Below are 24,042 nucleotides of genomic sequence, written 5' to 3' on the forward strand. Positions count from 1 at the left end.
CTCATTGCTCAGCACGTTTGAGGGAACTACTAGGTATGGGCAGTGATGCATTTATGTTCAAAGCTTATTTTTACACTTTTGTTTAATACACTGTCTTTAGAAATATACTTTAGAGGTTGTATTCAATACTAAATCCCATATTACAAAGAACTGCAATTGAAAGAGGATTGCTATTACTGCTACAAACCTTCTGCTTCCTTCTCGGTATGTCATACATACTAATATTTTCTCCTACTATCAGTGCTAGTTGGATTAACACCTTAATTTATGTCTGTTCTACGTTCCAGAAACCAACTCTTCCACAGCAAGAATAGAATTGCAATTATTATTTCTGCAACAAAAATAATCCAAAGAACGTACCTGGCACAGATAGGTCTCAGTGTACTATTTTAATCATGCCATCAACAAGTCTTTCTAACTGCAGACCATGCCAGATAAATCAATCCTATGTAGTCTCCTGCTGCAGATTTTCAGACAGCCAAGACAGTGAAGACTCAGGAGACCAAGCCCTTACACTGAAAGGCTAAGAAAAGCCTCGAGCAAAAAAACAAACAAACAAACAAAAAACAAACAAACAAACAAAATGTTTCCCACATATAAACTATGTCCCTTGTAACCTAGAAGTTGTATGAATTCACTCCAGAAGCTCTTCATCTCAACATGAAATAGAGCAACAATAACCCATTCTTAAAGAAAAATAAACTACAAACTGCATTCAGGCCTAACAAGGTGGTTAGGAAAATGGATAACAGTTCATTGTGAGAAGCAAAGGGGGCAGCACTTGTTCAAGCTGAAGATTACAAGGCTGGTGTGTGTGCGGATGTGTGTAAGACTAAGAATCGCAAGTTGCAGCAAAAGAAACTACAACTGGAAATGAGGGGAAAAAAAGTTTCACAGTGACAGTGATTAAGTACTGGAACAGGCTGCCCAGAGTCTGCACGTCTCTGTCCTTGCAGGAATTTAAAGCTTGATTGTATAAGGCTCTGCTGTGTCTTACCCGATTTTTAAGTTAGCTTTGCTTCAGGTAGGAATCAGCTGGATGATCTCCAGAGACCCCTTCCAACCTAATTTATTGCAGATTCTTACATGCCAAAGCAAATCTTAATGCAAATATAACTGTAGCCAAAGGACAACTCCATAACATTCAAGGAATAAGGCATTCGATCTTTCTAAAATCATGCATCAACATCCAAAAATGAGCTAAGTCTTCAGCAGCTTTACATTTTCAATCCAGATTATAGTTGTTAGATATATCTTCAGTGCCAAATAAGTGATCCTAGGACCTCTTACAAAAATTTGTCTAAAGCTGTTGGTTGCTACAAAAATATTTTTCCCTTAAGAAAGAATTAAACTTAGACTGCTCACGAAGTCAGAGAAAGAGGAAAAGACTGTAATTAAGCAGCTAGGGTTCTAAGCAGAATGGATGTAAGGCAATTTATGGCAGAGAAACAAACAGCTTGCATACCAAAGAAAGAAAACTGCTCCTAACTGTTCCGAATACAACTCCAAAGCTGTTGCAGGTAACTGGCTAGCTTCAATTCAGATTGCTTTATTATAGAGAAGTTTCAATATACTATTTAATACATTAATGAAAAAGGTACTTAAAATACCTTCCAGATCCTATGTGCATATGCAACCATTAATTGGTGTCATCTATTTTTAATTCTCCCCGTGAAATTATAGCTTCTGTTTCTTATTTGCATTGCAAATATGCTTCATAATTGTAATTGAAGCACGTCATATAGTACTTAGACATTTCAAGTGAAATGGAGCTTCAAGTGAAAAGGAAGAGACCAAGGAATCATAAGCAGAACCTGAGAGAGGATGGGAGCTCTGGAGAATAGATCAAAAGCTACTCTTTTGTCTTTTTTAGTTGTAGTTTATAATGTATTCAAAACCACAACCAATATTTTATCTCATAACTAAAACCACTGAGATTTTTTTTTTCCACTATCAAAAATATCAGACTACAACATCTGCTTTATTAATTGTTATACCTGAGACAGGAAAAGAAATTACACTTCATGTTAAACAGCTTTGTCTAATATCTCAACTGCTTTCTAGTTTTTCTTAGCCTTGAGCAATCAGATGGGGATGCCCTGCCAGGTATGGATGTCGGGCAAGTGAAGCAGATTTGTAGTCTTTCCATTTACCCTACAGAGCTCAAGGGACAAAGCTGAAAAAGTTATTAGCCCAACTTACATGGACTTCAGCTCATGTGTGCTTAAAATTAGCTGTAGTATTTGCAAATGAAAAGATAGGCATTAGGCAAACTATGTTGATCAGTCATGTCCCTGCTTTCAGTACAAATATGTATTCATCTTTATACTCCACTGTTACACTGCAGAATTAGCGGTATGTGTACTCAGAGCATCCAAAACACTTCACATACCCTCACTTCCACTCTTTAAGTGTTTACTACCTTGTCAAATTTTAATTACTTGGATCTAAGCATTTATTTGCTCTCATCTATACACCTCAAAACGATACACAGTTTGCATTTATGTGTGACACTGGGAGCTTCAGTCAAACCTAAAGCTCTCTGTTAAAGCTACACACAGAAACTGACCTTAAGAAAGAAAAAATGAAATTGTTCAAACTTCATTCCTTCCTTGAAGCAAGATTCATTCTGAGGAATAAGGATGACCTGTAAACCGTGAAGTTGTGTAGCTGCATATTTTACTTGTAACTAAGAGGGATTTTGACACCAGGGAAGAGGTCATACCCATGGCAAAACTACACAGCTGCCTTTCTGCTATTTTTCTAAACACCTCAGCCAGTGTTCAGTTATAAAAGGTATTGGCACTTCAATTATAAGCAAGTCACTTTTCCAAAGCTTTCAGACAAGCAGCAGTAAATGGATGTGAAAGACAAAACTCTAGGGGCAGATGCACACAGACACCATAACGTATATACCTTCCACCTCTTGCAAAAGGTCTTGACATGCATACATCTGGGGGGCATTGGGGACTACTCAAGTATATACAAGATGCATTCATACAGTCTTTGAACCTCTGTGCATTCATATGCAGGTAGAGATCTACAATGATCTGCAAATCCTACTCATCTTCCTACTGTACAGTGATACATTAGTGACTGAAGTAAGGGTTGGCTTTGTGCTCAGAAGGCTAGACAAGGCTCAGGAGATGCAGACTTAGTTCTTGTCCCTTTGGAAACTGCATGTGTAAGCTCAGACAAAGCATACTTAAAGAATTTCAAAAGCCTTCTACCCCACAGAGCCTTCTGGGGCACTTAACTGTGCAAGTTTCAAGAAAACCAAATATTCACCATTTTTCACATAGAAAAATGACAACAACTGGAACTGCTCGATACTGAACAATTATAATACAGCTCCCCTCATTCAGCTACTGATAGGAGACGTTTGTTGTTGTTGGAGGTTTACATATGATCCTCTTGCATCACAGTTGTCTATTTCATAGCATATTTTTGTGTATACCAGTCTCCTACCCTTTTCCTCTATGTTAACTTGTAAGCAAAATGGAAGAGGTAGATCCCTTTCTCTAAAGCACGGAAGTCTTCTAGTAGTACCCCTTGTAATCTCTAACTATGTTTTGTTTACATGTTTATGTGATCCCTGGCACAATGAACCCCAAGTTTAATAACTGCAATGTATCAGAAATAACTAAGAGGTTCAGATTTGCATTTACTCCTTTCATATTTCATTTGGATATTTTCCTGATACTCATTTTTCTTGTAGTTAAACACTTACATTCGTTATGTTTACATCCAAGGCATTTTGAGACTAATGAAAATTAATTGAAATGCAGTTATTAATTCTAATTATAATAAATGTAATGTAGGAAAATGAGTTATTTCCACTAATGTCCTCTTCTATTTCATTAGTTTCTTATTTGCAACATTTTCCAGCTCTGCTTGGAGTATCTTGCAGTATCTAACTTCACCATATAAATTTAAGTATACTTTTAATAATGTGTCTTGTACTTTTGTTTACCTAGAAAATCTATATACAATTTTCTCTTTCATATTCTTTCATTAGTTTCATTTACTGTTTTTACTGACACACTATTATTCTGTAATATGTTTACTTGGGAAAAAGGAAAATCTGCAAGAATAGCCATATTGCCTTGTAGTAGGAACACAGTTTACACCATGAAAATAGCTTTTGATAATACATCATGCTAATGATACAGATAGTCAAATGATACAATTGCACCAAAAGGCTTGCTACTGTAGTTACATCACTTAAGTAGCACACTTGTCACCTAAAATGCTTCATCCAGAAAAGCATTATCTGCTAGTCCCGAATGATAAGAAAGCTGAAGAAATAGGAAATTACATACTAAGTTTTGTTTATTGTACCACAGTAAGGAATAATACTATTAGGTACTGCAAAGCAGGCTATTTACTATTAATGCACTTTCTCATTTCTACAGTTGCAATGTAAGTCCAAGGCACATATTTAATAATTGAAAGATCATTCACGAAACTGCACAACAATTCACGATTAACTGTCATAAAAAAGCCACAATAATACAAAACGAGGTTAGCATTTGATTTTTTTTTTTGGAAAAATTTTGGTCTTTTATCTTCAAAATCTCAATTCTCAACTTCATCAAGAATCGTAAGTATATCAATAACAATGTATGAAGCTTTAAAACAATACAAACATGAAGCAAGAAGTAAGAAAACAGCTGTTTAGGAATTAGGAAGCCATCATATCTCTTGGTAAAATAAACTCTATAGGGTTTAATGTGCCATGTATTATGCAAAATGGCAGCTCTTCAGACCTCATGCAAGGTTGACACTACTGGCTTCATAGGATGCTGGTAGCCAACATAAACACCAGACTTGCAAAACCGAATCTCTAATGTGCAAAACGGAAAGACGTGCATGTAGAAATCTGATATAAACCAAAAAACATAAGGGGAATATTGGAAGAATATAAATATAATTTAATACAGAGAGACATAGTAAACTTATTGTTGTTTTGGGCAGCAACTTAGCAGAAACTCATCCCTCAGGGCAGTATAAATTACATGATGACAACAGTCAGTCCATTTTTAAGGTTGCAGTCAGATTCCATAAAGTCACACTTTGATCACACTTTTGTTGCGGAGAAAACACTGGCCTAAAATCAAGAAAATTAACTTGAGGGCAAAAGAGAGCCTTTTTTCCCTACAGTATGGAAAATAATACAAACATCTGTTCTTAGTTATGGAACATTACAGGGGAAGATGAATTAAATGAGAAATTTTAGTTTGCCTTCACATTTTATATCCTGGTAATATAAATAGCTTTTGTTAGGTGAAAATTTCCATGCTGTTACATCTAAATGAGTCTTGTATCCCCTGTATATCACGTTATAATGCGACTACCACTACCCAGATTATGATTTTTTTTTTTTTTTCTGGGGGGGGGGGGATGTTATGTGATTAATATGCTTTCAGCTGGAGTGACATATTCCAGAAAAACAGGAGTTCACAAAGGAACTGATTGCAAAATTCTCACCTCAGTAGGCCTAGATTTTACCTCCAGACCATACCGAAACAAACCACCTTTACCCTCCGCAAAGTAAACTCCACCTCCCTCCCCCAACTTATGCCATACACAAACCATGCTGAAAAACAGAACATTCACTTTTTTTTATTTAAGGATACTTCTTGTGGACTCCTAGACTGTACTTGCAGAAGAAACAGCCTTGCCTGTGTTTTGTTGCAAAGAGGATTATTGCCATAAATCATCCAGAGGATGCATGTCCTAACTGATACCAGACATTACTGATTTTTTATTAGAGTTCTCCCCAGTTTGTGCAAAAGAGGGCAATTCTGTATATCGCAGGTGGCTTTTAACATCCTATTACCTCCTAGAGTAGGAATGTTCTTTATAAGACAACAGTTGACTCGTGAGCTGCATTTTTTCAACATGCTTTTGCAAATTCCTAATAGATGTCTACGCAAAAAGAGTAAAGAAACAAAAACCCATCTTTTCCTTTTTTTCTTTTTTCTTAAATTCTTCTTTTTCTGATCATCTCAGAAGATCAGTGTCATAGAAATGCATAGAAATGCTTTTCTTTTTTTCCTTTTAATCTAAGACAGCAAAAAACACGATTTTTCATCCAGAGCAATTTACGTTCAAGAAACTATGTAGCAGAACAAAGCTCACTTGCCTTGGAAAAAAGAACACCTGTGAAAAGAACACTTTCCATCAACTAGATTTAATTTTCTGAACATGTCATCTTTTTTATTCTCTATTATTCTTCACTCACATAATTACCTTCTGAAAGAAATCAAATGGAAAAGTGTTGTCATTTCCTCCCAACAAATACAAAAGCTTCATGGATATAATGATATAGAATGAGAAGTGGAATGATGGCTATGAAGATTTGAAAAAAAAAAAAAAAAAAAAGTAATCCATGAGTCTTCTTCAATACTTGCTTCACAGATGCTTCCTGAGATTTTAGTCATTAGTTCACGACCCAGTTATAAGATTTGAAATCAGCTGGGTATATTAGTTAAAAGCCAAGATGTCACAAAACTCAAATGATGTGCTAATATATACAAGGTCTCCTTTTAAACAGAAAAAGGCTGAAGAACTGGACAAAAACGATACCTGAGAATTGAAGTGAAAACTTTATTTAAAGCTAACAGAAAAAAATGGGACCTTTTTTTTTTTTTTTTTTTTTTTTAAATATAAAAACAACATACATACACTATGAGGCCTGAATTCACAATGAACAGAAGCAGAACAACTTGAGCATATATTAACCTAAATAAAGCAGACTTCTTTTGGACAGGAATTTCCCACCTCTTCTCTTCTGTCCCAGCAGTTATTGATAGTGTTGTTTCTGCAGGTAGCATCACCCCATCACTGTCATCTTTATTTTAAAAAATGTTTCTGCATACCTGTAGTGACACCTATTTATGAGATATGCTTTTAAGAAAGACAATGAGACGGGAAAGATGAAGGAGGTTTCTTTTTTCTCTTTAAATAAAGATCACAAACGAACAGGTCTTGTTCAATACTTTAATAGAATTCATAGCTTCAACTTGCTCTTACAACAGATGGTACAGTAACCCCAGCAAGTATTCCTCCCTCTCAAAAATTGTAATATAAAAGCCAAGGTGTCTGGTAAGGCTATCCAGTTAAATGGTAATACATCCTTTGGTCGAAAATTCAGTTTGAGAGCAAACAGAATAAAAACATGTTCACCTGGCAACTAGCAGAAGGTGACTCAAATTTCCACTACAAACACTTGCTCACTGTATGGTAGCATTAAGCAAAAAAAAAATTGCAAATCCACCTGCATGAAGTACCAGCAGAGGAAACTGAGTCGGTCTGTGAAATAATTTTCAACTTTATGTTTAAAAAGCAAAACAAAACAGAACAATTATGAGGTAAAACACAGGGAACATTATCCAGAACATACCATGGTGGAATCTCATTGAAATATCCTCCCACTATAATGGCAAGCAATAAGTTGCCATTTTCTAAGTTGTTATTTGGAAAGATTCTCTTCCTGTGAACAGATGTCATTAGGCTAATTAAAACACTTCATCCTAACTGAGAGAAGATTACACCGGAGTAAGACTTCTGATTTTATTATTCAAAAATCCAGTTATTATTCTACCATATTTCTCAGTATTTGACATATCAATGTATCCAGCAGATAGGATCATTATTCTTTGTCTTTACTACTGTTCAAAAGGAGTGTTATTCATTTTAATTTTTATAGCACTGTACACATGCAACCTGATGTTAAATTCCTTTGCAGTCCAAATTTCCATCCATTTAGCAACTATTAAAGAAAAATAGAAAATCAAGCAGAAGAGAAACACCTGTTTGCTTTCTACAGAATCAAGTAATTCAGACAGAAGGAGAATCATCTGGCCCTTATTTAAGAAATAGAACATTTTCATCTGCAAAACAGACATTTACGTACTAAGTTTTTCCTCGCTGTTTCATTTGGCTACTTCATGTCCCTGCAGTTTTCAAACGAAAAGCAAGATAGAATGCACCGCGTTCTAAAGGTAAGAGGAGAAAATAACTTTGTATTTTCTTACCTTTGCATTATAGGGAATATAATGCTTTGATAAGGCTTCAGGAGTGTGCATCCATGTTTTGTCTACAGAAAAGCAAAATAAAAGAAGCACTGAATAGATTATTCACTTGTTAGTTGAACTATTATAACATCTTTGTGGAAAGCATCAACAATCCTAATTTTCCTCAGATAATTATCTGTCTGAAGTAGTTACTGGGGCTAGATGGAAACACATTATATTTCAGAACTACCCAAACATTTACAGGAAAGAACGTTGTTACTTCCATTTGCTGAATTTCTTGTTTCATGTGACCTGATTTACCATAACTACTCCAATTCATCCCCCTCCACTACATTTATTGTTCTAAGGATGCTTGCTGCTTCTGTCTCTCAACATCAATATTTTCTGCATCCTATTGCTGTTTAAAGCACTGACAATACGCTGCACTTGTAATGATGTTTGTGTGGGGCTTTTTTGATAGATTATCAAGGTATGATATGAAAAAAAAGAAGCCCTAATCTCTCTGTAGGAAAACAGAAACAGATCAGCTCGTGGTAGCTAATTCAGAAGTTTAGATGTTATTCAATTTTTATGACTTATTCTAAACAACTTTGCCTATTTTCTTTTACTGATTTTTGCAGCAGAAGACTGTACTTTTGCCTTAATTCTCCCACAGCATGCTTCATATGGTTACATCACAAGTTTATTACTTGTGCAATATATTTTTCTTCCTTCTCTTTTATAGCCATTTAGTATGTTCTACACAATTTAGATTGGAATTATAAACATTTGAAAAAATACTCTTATTAGAAGTTTAGATTTTTTTAAAAAAGTTTTATTATTGTATTTGAAATCATTTAAGAAAAAAAAAAAAGTGAGAATTTCCAATCTACTAAACTGTATTACCAACTGCAGGAGTCTATGCCATTGAGTAATTCATATTCCCCACATTCAATATTTAGTAGTGTTTTCTAACTTGATACCACTTCTCTTTTAATTACCATGAATTAAAGTCACAAATCTGGAACTTTATTCAATTAAGTAACAGAATAATAGCGTAAAGCAAAGCTCTCCCCTTGCATATTCACAGACAATTCCCCTTGCCTTTAATGGGACTTGCAGTTACAGCAATTACTTTTTTTATTAGCTATGCATAAGAACAATAAAATCCAGCCCACTTCAAACTGCTCAAGAGCAAAAGCTGTGACATTTATTGACATTAAACAAACTAAATATTTGTGAACATAGAGAAGCAAAAAGCCTGTTAAACAAGATATTCACCATAATCACCACAGGAACAGGATCAAAAATGCAAAGCCGGAGGAAATTTTTTCTTTAAAGCAATTTCCTTCTAGCTGAGAATGGGTTCAGCTGCATTACTGAAGAATGACATTAGCACTTCTTAATTAAGAAAGCAGGATTTGTCCACTTGGAGGCAGGCATGAGTACGGTTATGCACTGCAGTGGCTGCAATTCCAATTCCCCCCATTTCACGTGTGCCTTTTGATTGAAATTCAGCAACCTGAACCTGACTGACTTCCCAGAATATTTTAAGATTTGAAGCCCAATCTTCATTTTGAGTACAACGTCAACGGCTAATGTTATCCACAAGTAGAAAAGGAACAAAATTGGTGTAAATTAGGAACACTAGAATAAATCCTGACAGCCCAAAAGTTAACTGTGAGCAGTACATTTCAAGTCAGGGCACTGCTGAGGGGCTGGCGAGCAGGCTAGGGCCCGACCTTGACTGTAAGTCCCAGGTCAAAGAGAATCTGTCATGTAAGATGGGACCACACCATACACTATAACACTCACCACAGCAGAGTGATGACCTGCACAGTGCAAATCTAAGCTCTGAAATATGTTCACACTGCTAATGTCAATGTTTTATTTACCCATTCCTTACACATCAGCTCTTTACTCGCTTCAGCAAGATACTAGCATATTTATAAATTTGTAAAGGAAAACCCTGTAAAAAATGCTCCAAAATAAAACATTGAATCTCTTAAAAATAACAGCAACAAAACCAATCCCCCACTCATTTCAGTGCCTAGCACTAGCACAAGCAGGCAATAGGGCTGAAGTTTCTGAAGCCTACATTGACTACCTGGGTACCAGAAAAACTAAGTACTCTTTGAAAAATGTCACATACTTTCTTCCCATCCCATGAAGGACAAGTTCAAAGCTAAAAAATAACATTATTTAGTCCAGGAACCAAGCCAGAAATGCTGGTAATGTTTCCAGTATTATCGTTGGGCAAAAAGCTTTACCTGAAATATTTCTGTGAAGTCAGCCACATGTGTATTGACACATGATAACTAATGATACAACAGCTCTAGGAACTGGAACAAGGAATAACACTGCTAGGAAAGTGTTTCCATTGCTGCTGGCATCCTTAATTGGGGGAAGACAAGGAAAAATGACTGGGTTTTCTCAGGTCAAAAGGAAGAGGAAACCAGTAACTTTGCCATGTACCAAAAAAGATGCCTGGATTTTATGAATCTCATGCCACTGATTGAAACAGCGAGCTGGCAAGCAGCATTTCCAACACCCACACGCAGATCCGCACAGTGTGACACAGGCAGTAAGTTTTCCACAGATGTTGGAAGCCCATTTCCTAGAAGCATGCAATAGTTATGGGCTACTTGCATATTTGAAAGAACTCTTCACACTAAATGGAGTCAATGTGAGACAAAATTCACATTGATAGCAAAGATATAGAAAACGTCATGCAGATGTTACAGAAATGTTTGTTACCAGCATTTCCCTCTGAATTGTAAGCTTTGATTTCTATGGACTCATAGAATCATTAAGGTTGGAAAAGACCTCCAGGATCATCTAGTTCAACTGGCCCCTATTTTGGTCTTATGCCTATCTTTCATCAGCTGTTTGAAATACTGCTTATCCTTAATTTGATTTCATAGCAGATGAGAAATATCAAATTTCGAAACTGGGTATCCAATCAATCGGAATATTGGGAAAAAAAATAAAACCTGTAAAAAAGGTATTCCTTTAAACATTTGATGTAAGTGGAGCTTGCTATTAGCATGAACCCTCACTTCTACAATTATTATAAAATAGGTTATCATGATTTAGTAGCTATTCATTGTGAAGCAACAAACAAAATATGAAACCCTACAATGAAATGCAATGAAAAACATAGCTCATATTATTATTTTATTATTTATATAGAAGCAATAGTTCTAGACATTTAATAGATAAAAAAACAAAGTCCTAAAGAAAGGGCCTAGATAAAACAAAAACTGACATCTAACATAACACAGTAGTAGAAAGTGAAAACTACTATTATTTCACCTGGTGAAAACTACAACTACTCCAGACTATGTCTGAAGCTATTAACCTAGGCTGCCTTAACATTTACATTGAAGTTGACATAAGTGCCCAGTTTTGTTTTGTGTTTTCTTTTAAGAGTTATGACTTTCAGACACCTCAGCCCATGAAAGCATAAACAGAATTTAACAGGAATGAAGCATGAGAGATGCTAGGAGGCAAAACCCTGAGTTTGTGGTGGTTTTGACAAACACAGTACCACTACGTTGGCATAAAGAAGGGAAGGAGGTTGACTGTTCACAATTCAACTGCACAGAGTAAGCCGTAGTCTTGCTTAAAGAAAGCCAGTGATCCTGTAACCTATATGGAAGCCCTCCTCACACTCTGCATGCTTGCTGTGCAGCGCAGACGTTTAGAGATGCCCTGTAACAGTAGGACAGCATCCAATCATGTTTTGAAGAGGACTTGAATAGGGTGAGAGCCTCTCAGGTTTTCCTCTCTACCAGCACATGCCGGCCAGCTAAGACCACGGGGAAAAACACATAAAACTGGTATTTGCAAGTGGTTTGACAGACAGAACTGCAATAACAATTCACTCTTTTCTAGTCTTCCCTAACTCATACCAGCCTCTTTCTATAAAGGACAGATTCCTCCACAATCTGCATTTTATGTTGAGTACTTGCTCATCACACCATCTGGAACAAGGATGCACCAGTGTGAGTCGCTTAAGAGGCCTCCGTGGCATTAGAGAACAGAAGAGAAACGTGCAGACAAATCACCCACTGAAGTCAATAGAATCAGGGACTTCATAAAGTACCAAGATCAACTGTGCTGCACATAGTGGAGGATGACATTAGGTTAGATAACAGCACAGCTGACCATTTATCTAACAAAAAGGAAAGCAGTAACCGTGCCAAGAAATTGTTCTCCCTTTGAGATAAATTCCTTCTTGTGCTACTTAGTGCCCAGATAGTATAGAATCGATTTTGTAGAGGCATAGTTGAACTTTGAACTAGCTTTTCTAAATGGCAAAACAATGCTTAGTAGTGCAAGTTCAGTTAAGCCTCCCAAAAGCCCCCACTTTTCTTTTTTTTTTTTGATCCTACATGTGGCTCTGTCTAACTTTGCTTCCAAAGCATTTATCAAAGCACGAGCGCAAGTGGCCATTCCATTTAATACAATGAACAGAGAAAGAATCTGAACTTTTTTTTTAATGCTTTAGTGACAATACAGCCATACATAGAAGGTAAAAATTAAAGCTTATCTTCTTTACTGACTCCTTGACATCAGTGGATGCTTTCCTAACCAACAGAAGAGAAGAAATCTTGGAACTGCCTTCCTGCTTTATACATTTTGCTATGAAAGAAAGACCTCACAGGAGAATCAGTCTACCAGCAATCTGCTGAAGAAGAGACAATCCTACAAGATTAGTGTTGCATCTATGCATTACTAATTCAAGGAAGAAGCAGCTTACTTGTGTGTTTGTATGTATCTTTCATTTTTTCCTAGGTTATCTATGTTTATATCAATAAAGAAAACCTTCACAATGGGATATACAAGAACTGTCAGCCTGATGAGTCATTTCCTTTATCCTGCAGTGCAACAGACAGCCAAGTTTTCCCAAGTTGCCCTTTTGCTAGTCCATCAACATGTAAGGTAAAATCACTCTTCTTGACTGCTACAGACAACCGATACACTGAGCCATGAGACTTGATGGTTGTTACCAGAGTTTTGACCTCAACACAGTATTTAAACATTATTAACAGAAACCTACCCCTAACCTGTAATTCAGCTAGAGTATTCACCTCAGCCACCTTGGAGAGAAATGACTGGGTACCATCTATATATTCAATTACAGTAATTTATTGAAGCTATTTCAATTGCTTAATCATCGCCAAATTCTCCCTGAAATATGTATAAGCAAATGCCAGTCAACATACATAATGCTAAAATAATTACTTTTGTTGTATCTTTTTCTTTATGGCAAACAAAGCTTTCTTTGGAGACATTTATTCTTTGCCAAGACACCGAAGCCTATCTTCTTAGAACAGAATGAGTTTTGCAGAACGTTTAGCCTTTCTATGTCCTTCTACTGCAATATTCAGGACCTTTTGAATGGTTTTAAATAGCTGATTACTAAGATAGCAAAATGATACCATAGCTAAGCTGGGTTGGCACAGTTACAGAATACCCCTCCAAAAAAAATCTAGGATTTGCATTTCCTCAAATAGTAACACTCACTACACAACCTACACACTGTATACTATATATTTTAAAGACATGGATACTAGTAGCTAGGACACTTTTGACGTGAGAGAAAAGACAGGTCAATATATCAGTGAAACTAGTCAGTGATTAGCAAATCCTGAACTTTTAGCAAGTTCAGTTTCCTAAATTACTAGGAAAAAAAAATAAAGGAAAAAAACAGTTCTTTAGCCTGTACCTCTTCTGTCTTGCCACCAAATGAGCTACACTAAAATACTTTAGTCTTTGCTATGAGATTTGAATTGGAGTTCAAAGTGAGATTACTGGAATAGTATAATTATTTCAAGTGACAACAGTTTTCATAAGTTTTCACTAAGAAGTACACACAAATCAATACGAGAACTCCAACTTTTGCTTTTGGAGTCAGAGTTGAGTTAAACCTTTCATTTTAACACTACACAAATGTGGAAAAATATCAATTAAGTTTGATAAAAAATAAAAGGCAATTTTATAAACCATTTTTAACTTCAATAACTTTACTTGTGTCAGTTTGGAAGGGAAAGGAACACAACTGGGAAATTTTAGAATTACTATATTTTTTTATTCATAAAGATTAAAATACTGTAATAATGTGTTTTCATTTGAAATTATATTTATTTAAATGTCAGTAAACTGGAAAGAGCAGAAAGGAAAGTGACAATAAACATTCAAAACAACTACAACATGTAAATGTGTAGCTTCCTCTCATTTATCTATAAAAGCACTGTTGTTTTATGCATCTAAAGGACATTATTTCACAAAATAAAATCATCCTAAATGGCATATCTTGGATATTGCTTGTAATTTTTCAACAGTTTTATAAGATGAAGTCCTACAAATAGTAGTAGTCATCACGATTCCAAATTTATTTCACTGGAAGAATGACATTCCATTTTAATGAAACAAAAAAAAAATGCAGAAGATTAAATGCACTAAGCTGAGGAGTTTGAGTTATAAACTGGTTGGTCTCTGAGAAAAGCATTGGCTGATCTTTCACTGACAGATTTTCAAAGCTGTCACACTGGAGCTGTAAAACTTAAGTCTTGAACTTTATACACTCACACAGAATAATACATCTTGTCTTTAATTAGACATTCATCCAGTTAAATAGCAGGGTACCTGTGCAACTCATGAAGCATATTTAGAGTAACTTCCCTAAGGTAACAACCTAAATAGTACCTTGAGCGACAACTCTACATGATACACTAATAACTACACCAAGAATTTATTAGCTTGTAGACCTTGAAAGGTACTCTTCTCTTCTCTAACTGCTGTACAAAACAAATAACATTCTGTAAATGAGGCTGCAAACATTTTAATAGGATGGAAACCAAAAAGCTTAATACTCCTCCAGTGCTGTTCCTGTTTTAGAGTCAGTAGTTAGTGATTTATAGTTAAGGAGCGTGTATGTCTGAAAGGAGCCCCCTCGGTTTTGCAAGAGGAAAAAGAAAATACTTATAATGGTAAATATAATTGTAAACATTCACAGACCTATCCTGTGAACTGCCTAGATATTCTTTAAGCAGGTACAATGCTTATTATTTCTGCAATATTCTTCAGAAGATAGTGCAGGCAGAACAGGCACCAGGAAATTACAATCCTGTCCCCCTGTTCTCATGTTAACAGCTGGGGAAAAGAAATTCACTCATACCTAAGAATATCTTACGATTTAGGCCTTATGGAGGTGCTGCCAAACTCTTATCACCAAAAGGAACAAGACATTATACAGGGCCAAAGAGGGACAGAATAACTCCATGAAGTTTCAGGAGAAAAATTAGGTTTATCTGTGCAGACATAAAATGAATCCTACAGAGAGTTCCTAGCGAGTATTCCTCATTTGCAGCCGTGCATTCTCTAAAAACATACTATAACCATTTCTTTCCTAAATAATTCATGCCAGCTAGACCTGTTCCCTTTGCTTTCACAACCCAGAGATGCTATTATTTGCTTTAGTTTCATGGTGAGGAACATTTTTTTTAGATCCCTGGGGAAAGTGCATAAATAAATAAATAAATGCTTGCATACAAGCACATGCACACAGGCTGCAGGAAAAAAACACTTCCTTCTCCCACCAGTGGATGAGGATTTGGTCCTTTCCAAACTGAGGCAGTAAACCTGCAACTCTCCTTTTTTGACATACTTCAAAGGAAACCTTAGTAGCCTAATGAGAAGAGTATCATAACACAAAAATACTTAAAACACAAACAAATCCACGGGCAGTTAATGAGCTAAAAAGGAACTGTTGTCTGTATATTCAGAAAACAAAGATAAAGATAAACCAAAGCATCTGTCATCTCTGGAATGTAGCACAAGTCTACAATAGAAATAAAGATCACATTGTAGCCAGTCCTCTCCTGGAAGAGAGCATCCTTTAACCTTAGATCACATTTTTTTCATATATCGAACCCTGATGATTAAATGCATCTGTCTACATTTTCATAGATGAGGCTCATAAAAAGCCATTGCACTGAAACGCTATCACTGGAACTTATGATTTATGATAGGCTATTAACTCAATATATTCAATTTTATATTATGAATGCCATCTACATCTCACGAGCTGATAATCCAGCAGCAATTACCAACCTTATGAACTGCTATCATATGGAAGAAAAAAAAAAAAAAAAGGAAAAAAAACCCACACACATCAGAAATTTCAGATTCCCAGCAGTTTTAACAGCAGCTTTGGCATTGAACTTTGTGCCATATGTAAACTAAGGCTGACATTTACTCTAGGATGAAGCAGGACCATTGGGGTAAAATGAAGAATGAACTAAATTCAGCTGTAATTTACGCCCTCCACAACCTCAGTAAAGTTCGCTGCATTTCACACATTGTAATTCAGGGCTAAATTTAGCCCAAAGTGGATATAGCTAGCAACTTTTTAGGACTATTTTGAGACATTCAAAGTTTCACTCTCTTACTCCCAGAAGGTTTGGATTACAGCTATTTCATACTTAGAAACGTCTCTATCTAGAAGAAACAGTAGTTTCCTTTCTCATTTCTGATGGGACAAAAGCCAACAAAGACTAGCTCATTCTCGTTTCTTATAAGCATCAGGTCTTACACTAATGGCTTTGAATGGAAGACCACGAAACAAGAACAGAACAAGCAAACAAAAGAAAGACAACAAAGAACCAAAATCAAGCACGCACAACCCTCTACAGCAACAAAACAGTACAGCTAATACTTTCTCTTTGCATATACACATTATGCTCACACACTACCACATAATTTAAGAACAAACGGATAATCCAGTTTAGATAACAACACACTAATGAAAAAAAAGCATGACAACACTGCATTTACAAAGGCCTTTTACAAAAGAATTACATTCAAATCCCTAAACTACTTAAAAGAGAGACTGAAATCATCAAGATACAAAAGTATTTAAAGATTTAACAGACTCTGTTCTAACACTTCCCATGCTACAACATTTCAAAGCAATCATGCTACCACACCTGATTTTAAAGGAAAAATTAGTAGATCATCAGAAACAATGAATGAAAACTGGATCACATCCAAAAGCAAGCTCCTGACACTGTGGATAGATTCAAAAATATTTTCACAAGCTTGGTCATATTAACAAAGCCACATGAACATATTGAACATTGCTCTTGAACAGTTTGTTGTTGTTTGATTATTTGTTTTTAATATAAAAAAGAAAGATCCTTAAAAAAGATAATCCATAAACACTTCTTAGAGTATACTGCACTCATTGGATCAAGGAATGGAAAATAGAATATATATTTTTGTACAGTTCTTAAGTCAGATAACATTTCTAAAACAGAGAATTTTCTCCTTAATATATGTAGTCAGTAGTCCAACTAACTTAAACTAAGGTCAACAGAAAAGCTGTTTTACTTTAAACAGGTACCAAGGTGTTTTTTGTTGTTTTATTTATAACAGAAATTAACTTTTTTCAGTCAATGTTATTTCACAGTTTGTTACCCTTCTATCTGAGCTTAAGGTTAACTAATTAGAATAGATAATATAACGTGGACTGCAAAAATAAAATTCAATTTATTTTTGATTGCTTGTGTAAGTACTCCCTGAAAAAAGCTTATTTTTTTTGAACTTCCTATTTTCTTATATTTTTCATTATCGTTATTAGAGTGAAGGATGAAAAGCTTGATTTTATTCATATTCAAGACTTTGTCACATCAATTAAGTCTTCAACTAAAATGACCATCAGCCAATAAGAGATAACTACAACTAAAATATGAACAAAATACGCAGGTTAAAATTTCCTTTCTGTGCTAAGTCTCAGGGATTCAGATGGTCAGTGGCTGTAACGGCCATTTTTAAGGACACAGCCTTCAGCACACCTGTAGTCATTGGAAGTTGACGTTTCATTCCCTCATCATGGCATTCAAAAATAAATTTACACTGAGTACTTGCCCTAGACTTCAAATACATAGTATAAAATTCTGCTAGGAATTTTGCTCAGTTGCAACATGAAGTAGTGGGAATAATGAAAATGGGGGTCTGGGCTCTAAAAAGGACTGCTGTGGACAGGATACGCCTGTTGTTCAGTAAGATGGCCATGTAATGCACTGTTTCTGATCTTGAATGCAGATATTGGAACAGTCTCTCAAATTATTTGGAACAGGCCAGGCAGTGCTATTAGGCAGCTGGTAGACACAGATTCTTGATTGTGATGTTACAAATATCTACACAAGAAAATAAGTAAGTACTTAAGAGCATGGTTTATGGATTTTAATTTATTTCCTGTGCATCTGTCTTTCTTCTGGGGTATCAGATTATCCTTAATTGTTTTTTGCAGCCTTTGTGAATATGTTTATCTTCTCTGTGATCTAGCTACATTTTCTGGTATTCTGAACTACTTATCTCAGTTCATCACAATGTAGCAAATAAACGTACTAGACATGGAAGGATGCAGTGATACTATCATTTCATGCTGGTATAATGCGTGACAGACTCCTTTTCTTTCAAGCTTTGATACTGATACCAAAGCAGGAATTCTTACATAAACATAACGTTTACACTCGCTCCAGTGGAGTTTACTTTATTATTGAAGCAGAGGCTCTGGCTTAGTGTGTCAAACTTAAGGATCTTTAGAAGAAAACATGAAAAGCAAAAGGAAATTAGCCCTAATAAATGATATTTCCTACCTTATAAACAAATGGGAAAATAGCAACAAACCTGTCATTAAAACAAAGAAAGAAAACCAAAACAGCTGCACCTCCTATGCTTCATCTAAAAATTATGCTTAATTATAAGCAGGCAGAAATAAGCAAACCAGAAGAGCAACTTGGAATATTTAGTGGTTTGATACACTTTTGGACAGGGTACATTTCAGAAAGCTACAAATTCAGAATAGCTGCTTAAAGCTAAGCAACATCCTGCAGCATGAGATATTTCAAGCATATTAAAATATTTTTTTTTCTAAAATAGCTTCTCCGACAACATAAGGAACGTGTAAAATAAATGCAGAAGTTACTAACTCTTTAGAAGTTCTATAACCCTCTAGCACATCCCTTGCTGCATGCAGGTTAAAAAACCTATGAACATACACATGAACATATGTGCATACATCTCAGTGAAGAATATAGTCTGCAATTGAATATAAGCCTTACAATCTAAAAAGTGCTTTATCCATCAAGAACAATTTACTCTGTACATCATAGAAGGTTGCTTCTTTCTACTTAACTTACTAGATGTAATGATTCTTAAGTACGTCCTTGTATAATTCTTATTCTAAAGATTTTATACGGGATATTTATGCTTCCCATGGAACATTAACAAAATTACTTACCTTTCTTCCTGCTAAAAGCACGATTCATGTTGAAAATATGTCCAGTCAACTATGTTTTTGGGTTTGGTGGTGTTTTCCCCCCAACTTTAACCTGCAGAACGATACACACAAGAAAACAGAAATTACCACTATTATATTTGAAGTTAGCAAGTTATCTTTATATTAAAGACAATACAAATGATTTTAAAGATTCTGAAATAATGCAGAGAAATAAAATAAAAAACAAAACAAAACAAAAAAAAACATGCTTCGCTGAGGAATAAACTACAGAATGGGGAAGATTTATGTTTGAATGCTGTGTGGTACTTAATACAAGAAGACATTTCAAAGCTTTTTGTGTAGTTCTCACTGACATTCCAGAGATGGAGCAGGTGGTCTTATATGTGTACCCAAAGACAAATACTACACACAAATAGGTTGGAAAGAAAGCATTAAAATGGCTGTTGAGTCCAGAACTCCCTAAATTATTTGGTCCACATTTGCACTGCCCCATTGTGTGTCATTTCCGCTGTCAGATTATTTCAAGCTATGCTTTCATCTTCATGTGAGTTTGACGTTCAAAAAGATCACAACATAAAGTCTCCTCTTCACCTAGGGATTCAATGCTAAAAAGCTGCCTTCTATCAGTGTAACTACTTCCTTGCTCTGATTGCCTCAGGCTGTGTCCTTACAGGTATGTTGATCAGATCAAATTTGGAAAAGTCAAGTGTAAATATCAGCTACACGTGTTTGGGGCATAACAGAATTTGCAGTAAATTACATATTTCCTTCACATAAAAAGCACTGATAAACCCTTAGATTAGTCATAACACATTAGTAGAATTTTATTCTTGACCAATATTTTCCAGTCAAAAAAGAATAAATCAATATTCCAAACCATCCCATTTTGTAATATTGATTTTTCTTTTTCAACTACAAAGATATTCTCTCCACTTCTTTCCATTCTGCTCAGATCATCTAGTCAAAAGCTGCACCTCTGCCCTTACTCTGTCCTGCTATAAAGGAATCGGTCAAAGAAAGAGAAAAAAATAAATCAAAGCACTTGGTATCAGATTCTCTCTGAAGTAAGCTAGAACATTAGTACTGCTTTGAATGAAGACAAAGTTACACCGGCATTTCAAAGACTAGCAACAAGACAATGATGACAGATTTTTTTATTATTATTTATTTAAGATACCTGATGCAACTCAAACACTTTTTACGGTGTTTGCCTTATCTTTCAAATCATCACATCCAATACTAATTAAAGCAATTCTATCCTGATTTCCCAATATGTAGGTAGCTCATATTTTTCAGATTAGGACATGTGGGCAATTACTGCTACAAAAACTCTGCATTTTATTTTCTAATATCTGTGGTTTTGGTAGGACTTCTTTTCCATGCAGTACTGTAGGAATGAAGGAATGAACAAAGCAACATTTGCTTTTGGGAGAACATTTAGCAGTTAGTTTTTGTTTTACAAATTTTACTCAGCACTTAAGAAGGGAGAATAGGGTTAAATAAGAAAGTGTAGTTCCCATCTAGTTATTTGGAAGTAATGCCAAGAAGCTATCTGGATGTCAATCGACATTGTTGTTCTTGGGGAACAAAACTGGCAGCTCCAGTAACCCGTGAGAGTTTCACCCAAAGCTTCCCAGGCATGATGAGTTCTCCTTGCAGGGAAGGCCACCAAGTAGGAACTCAAGGGCTGCCATCAACATCATCCAACACGATCGAGTGAAAATGACAACAGATTTGGTTTTAAATGAATCAACAAGTGATGAAGTTAAGACCATACAAATTTCTGGTTTTCAAGCTGTAACTGTACACATCTGAATAGGCACGTATGTATGCACACAGCCAGGCTGTTGGCTGGCCCATGGTTCTAGAGAACACCTTTAAAGTACTTTGTTTAATACAAATTGGAACTATGAACACTATTAAGGGGCAAGAGGGTGACATCCGACTGTTGTAAACAGCATTGGCAAGTTTTTGATCAGAAGAGAACAGTTATGGTTAGGTGTATCTGTGACACCTTTACTCACAATATTCCAACAGACAAATGAAACTAGTAAGACCAAGCAAGCTGCTCTCTGATTAGACAGTTTTTCTGGTACAGCATCATTTTGCTTCTCACAATGTGCAATGCACAAAGCTGCTGGAAGAAACTGAGTTGCAAAGCACTCTGCTAAGAGCTTACAAGGAAGCCAAAAGGAACACAGGTCAGAAAATCCCATGATGGTGGGACCCTCTGCAGATGGGGGAGTCCTTCCTGTGAGACCTTTTGTTTAAGAAAGGGTAAAACAGCTGTAGCAATCAGAGGCACCAGGGAATGGGCACGTGGACCAAAATACTTCATTACTCATCACATAGGAAGACACACCTATGTAAAGAATGTTTCTCCACCTTACTACAAGGAGTTTTCTTCAGCTTTGTCCAGAAACCAAACCCTTCTTGGAAAAACAAACTTGCACGTGATTGCACAAAATGATTAATTAGCAAAATATGAAGAGCTACAAATTAGGGAAATTTCAGGTTACTTCAGGTTATCTATATGGGGGCAGAAAGAAATGAGAGAGAGACAGAAAGGAGAGAGAAAAGGCTGAGAAAATATTTTCATTAAGCTAACACTAATAAAAATATAAATAACAGCCAAACATTCTGGGCATCACGGACGTGTTGTCAGTCTGAACAGCAATCATGTGGCATGGCAAGTTGAGTATTGAAGCTGCCACAGCAAACCAAAACAGTGACAGAGGAAAATGAATGCCTTCATCTCCTTTTCCCTTTGTCTTCGCTGGCATTAAACCCTTACTTTTCATAGTGAGGAGCTTTTCACAGCGAGGAAGAAACTGCAAAATGGCAAGGGTTGCAAGGAAGTGGATTTGGTGACTGAGGTGTTTGCAGGTATGCAGTCTGGTGGGTGCAAAGGTGGTGAGGTTTGAAGCTGAAATCATCACCTCCGTAATTAGTTTTTATCACTAATGATAATGGCGGTTGCTGTCCTCTAAGCTTTGTGCAGCAAAGGAAGCAGAACAAAGGGAGGCAGTGGCAGACTTCCAGCACCGAACAGAAAACTGATCCGCCCTGGCTGCTGCAACCGCACCGAGGCTTCCACACAGACATCAGCGCATGCCTGTGGGCTCCTTCTGAAATGCTGTGTGCTTTGCTGTGTTTTCTAAACTTAGACCTGTCTCAGACAAGCCAAGAGAGAGGCTACTTAGGAAAGGGCTGAAAAAACTACCCATGTAACTTGTGTCATTCCCACACAATAACTGGGCTTTATTTGGGATTTATTTGGGTTCCCCCCACCTCTCAGCCTTCAAATGATACACATTATAACGACTATCTGGGCTGAACCAGTTTATTGTATAGTTATTTTTCATTACATTTTTTTTTCTTTATTTTTTTTTAGTAAGACCTTGCTGAATACCCCCAACTTGTACCCACCTGCCTCCTTTAAAAATAAAAATAAGTCAAACCTGCCCCTTCCCTCTCAAACACACACAGATTGCAAATTTAGCCAAATTTAGCTTAGGAAAAACTGAGGATTTGGATTCTTTTCTCAGACCCCAGCCCTTTCAAACATATTGGATAATATTTCTTAAAGAATGAAGCACAAAATGCTTTAAATCCTTTTTTTTTGAAAGGGCTGCAGCGCACAGGAATGTCTGATTCATTGACTCCCAATGAACCATAGGCTTATGAAGTTATTTCTGAAGGTAAGATGAGAAAGCTTGGAACGTAACAGCCAGAAAATTCTTGTGCTCAGTTAGACCACAACACTGTTCAAATATCCCAGTATGACATGTGGCATAATGATGGAAAATAGGCAGACATGGTGTGGCAAGTAGCAAAACAGCAGGGAACGAGAACATTCTTTTAGGGTCTCACCCTCCTTGTGTGACAGGCAAGAATAGTAACGCCTGAATCTGAAGGCTAAAAATGCTCCTCAAGCTTCCTGTTCACTCTGAGCTCCTGAAACCAGCAGGGCAGCGCAAGAACCACGCATGCACCATTTTTAAATCTCTCAGCCAATATAGGCCTGGTACCATTGTGACGATCCTTTTTTTCCTGCACAGCAAGAAATCTTTCAGAGCACAGGTAAAGCATTGCACATACAGCACTTCTGCTGGGGCTAGAGGAGTGTTCACAGAAAGTCCGAGGACAGTGTTTTGCTATGAATATCGACACCAAGAGGCTAGGAACCAGAAAACATATGTGAAACCCATGCATTTCACACCAATTTCTGAGAAGTTCAGGCTTTTTACCACCCTGACCCTTCCACCCCCATTTCCTAAAAATAACCTCCTCTTTTCAATAGGAAAGGCTTTTCAAAAAGAAAATACAGATGACTAACAGGTGACAGGTGGATACCACCAAGACAGCTGGTAGCAAAAACTACTCAGGCAAGATCAGCACTAAGTGTTGTTTCACAGCAACAAGAAATAAATCCTACTATTAAAGTACTTAGTGTAGCACTCTGAAGGAAACTTGTTCAAGTTTCAGTGCAAACACCAATAAATCCTCAGACCAGCTGCAAATTGCACAATATTATTAAGAAAAAACCACAGAAATACAAAATCTGTTTTTCCACAAAGTAGATCTAGATTTTAAAGCATTAAACAAGATAATTAATTTACAAAATATTGCATTTTTAGCAAATGCATTTGTAATCAAGTAATTTTTATCATTAGGCTGAAGTTTTACTAGTGGATTACATTACTC

General features: G+C 36.2%; 1 protein-coding gene across 9 annotated transcripts in view; it reads right to left on the reverse strand.

Annotated features, from left to right (window-relative positions):
- The window catches only part of GULP1 (GULP PTB domain containing engulfment adaptor 1), a 151,461-nt gene that overhangs the window by 55,499 nt on the left and 71,920 nt on the right, over window positions 1-24,042 (reverse strand). For all 9 annotated transcript variants that reach the window (XM_084288907.1, XM_084288899.1, XM_084288900.1 and 6 more), the window contains 2 exons: window positions 19,336-19,426; window positions 8,043-8,104 (listed from right to left, as the gene is read on the reverse strand). In XM_084288907.1, the coding sequence (XP_084145033.1) occupies window positions 8,043-8,104; window positions 19,336-19,363 (90 nt within the window). In that variant the 5' untranslated portion in view covers window positions 19,364-19,426. The remainder of the gene's footprint in view (window positions 1-8,042; window positions 8,105-19,335; window positions 19,427-24,042) is intronic.

This window comes from Netta rufina, assembly GCF_964035555.1.
Source record: "Netta rufina genome assembly, chromosome: 6".
Classification (NCBI taxonomy): Eukaryota; Metazoa; Chordata; class Aves; order Anseriformes; family Anatidae; genus Netta; species Netta rufina.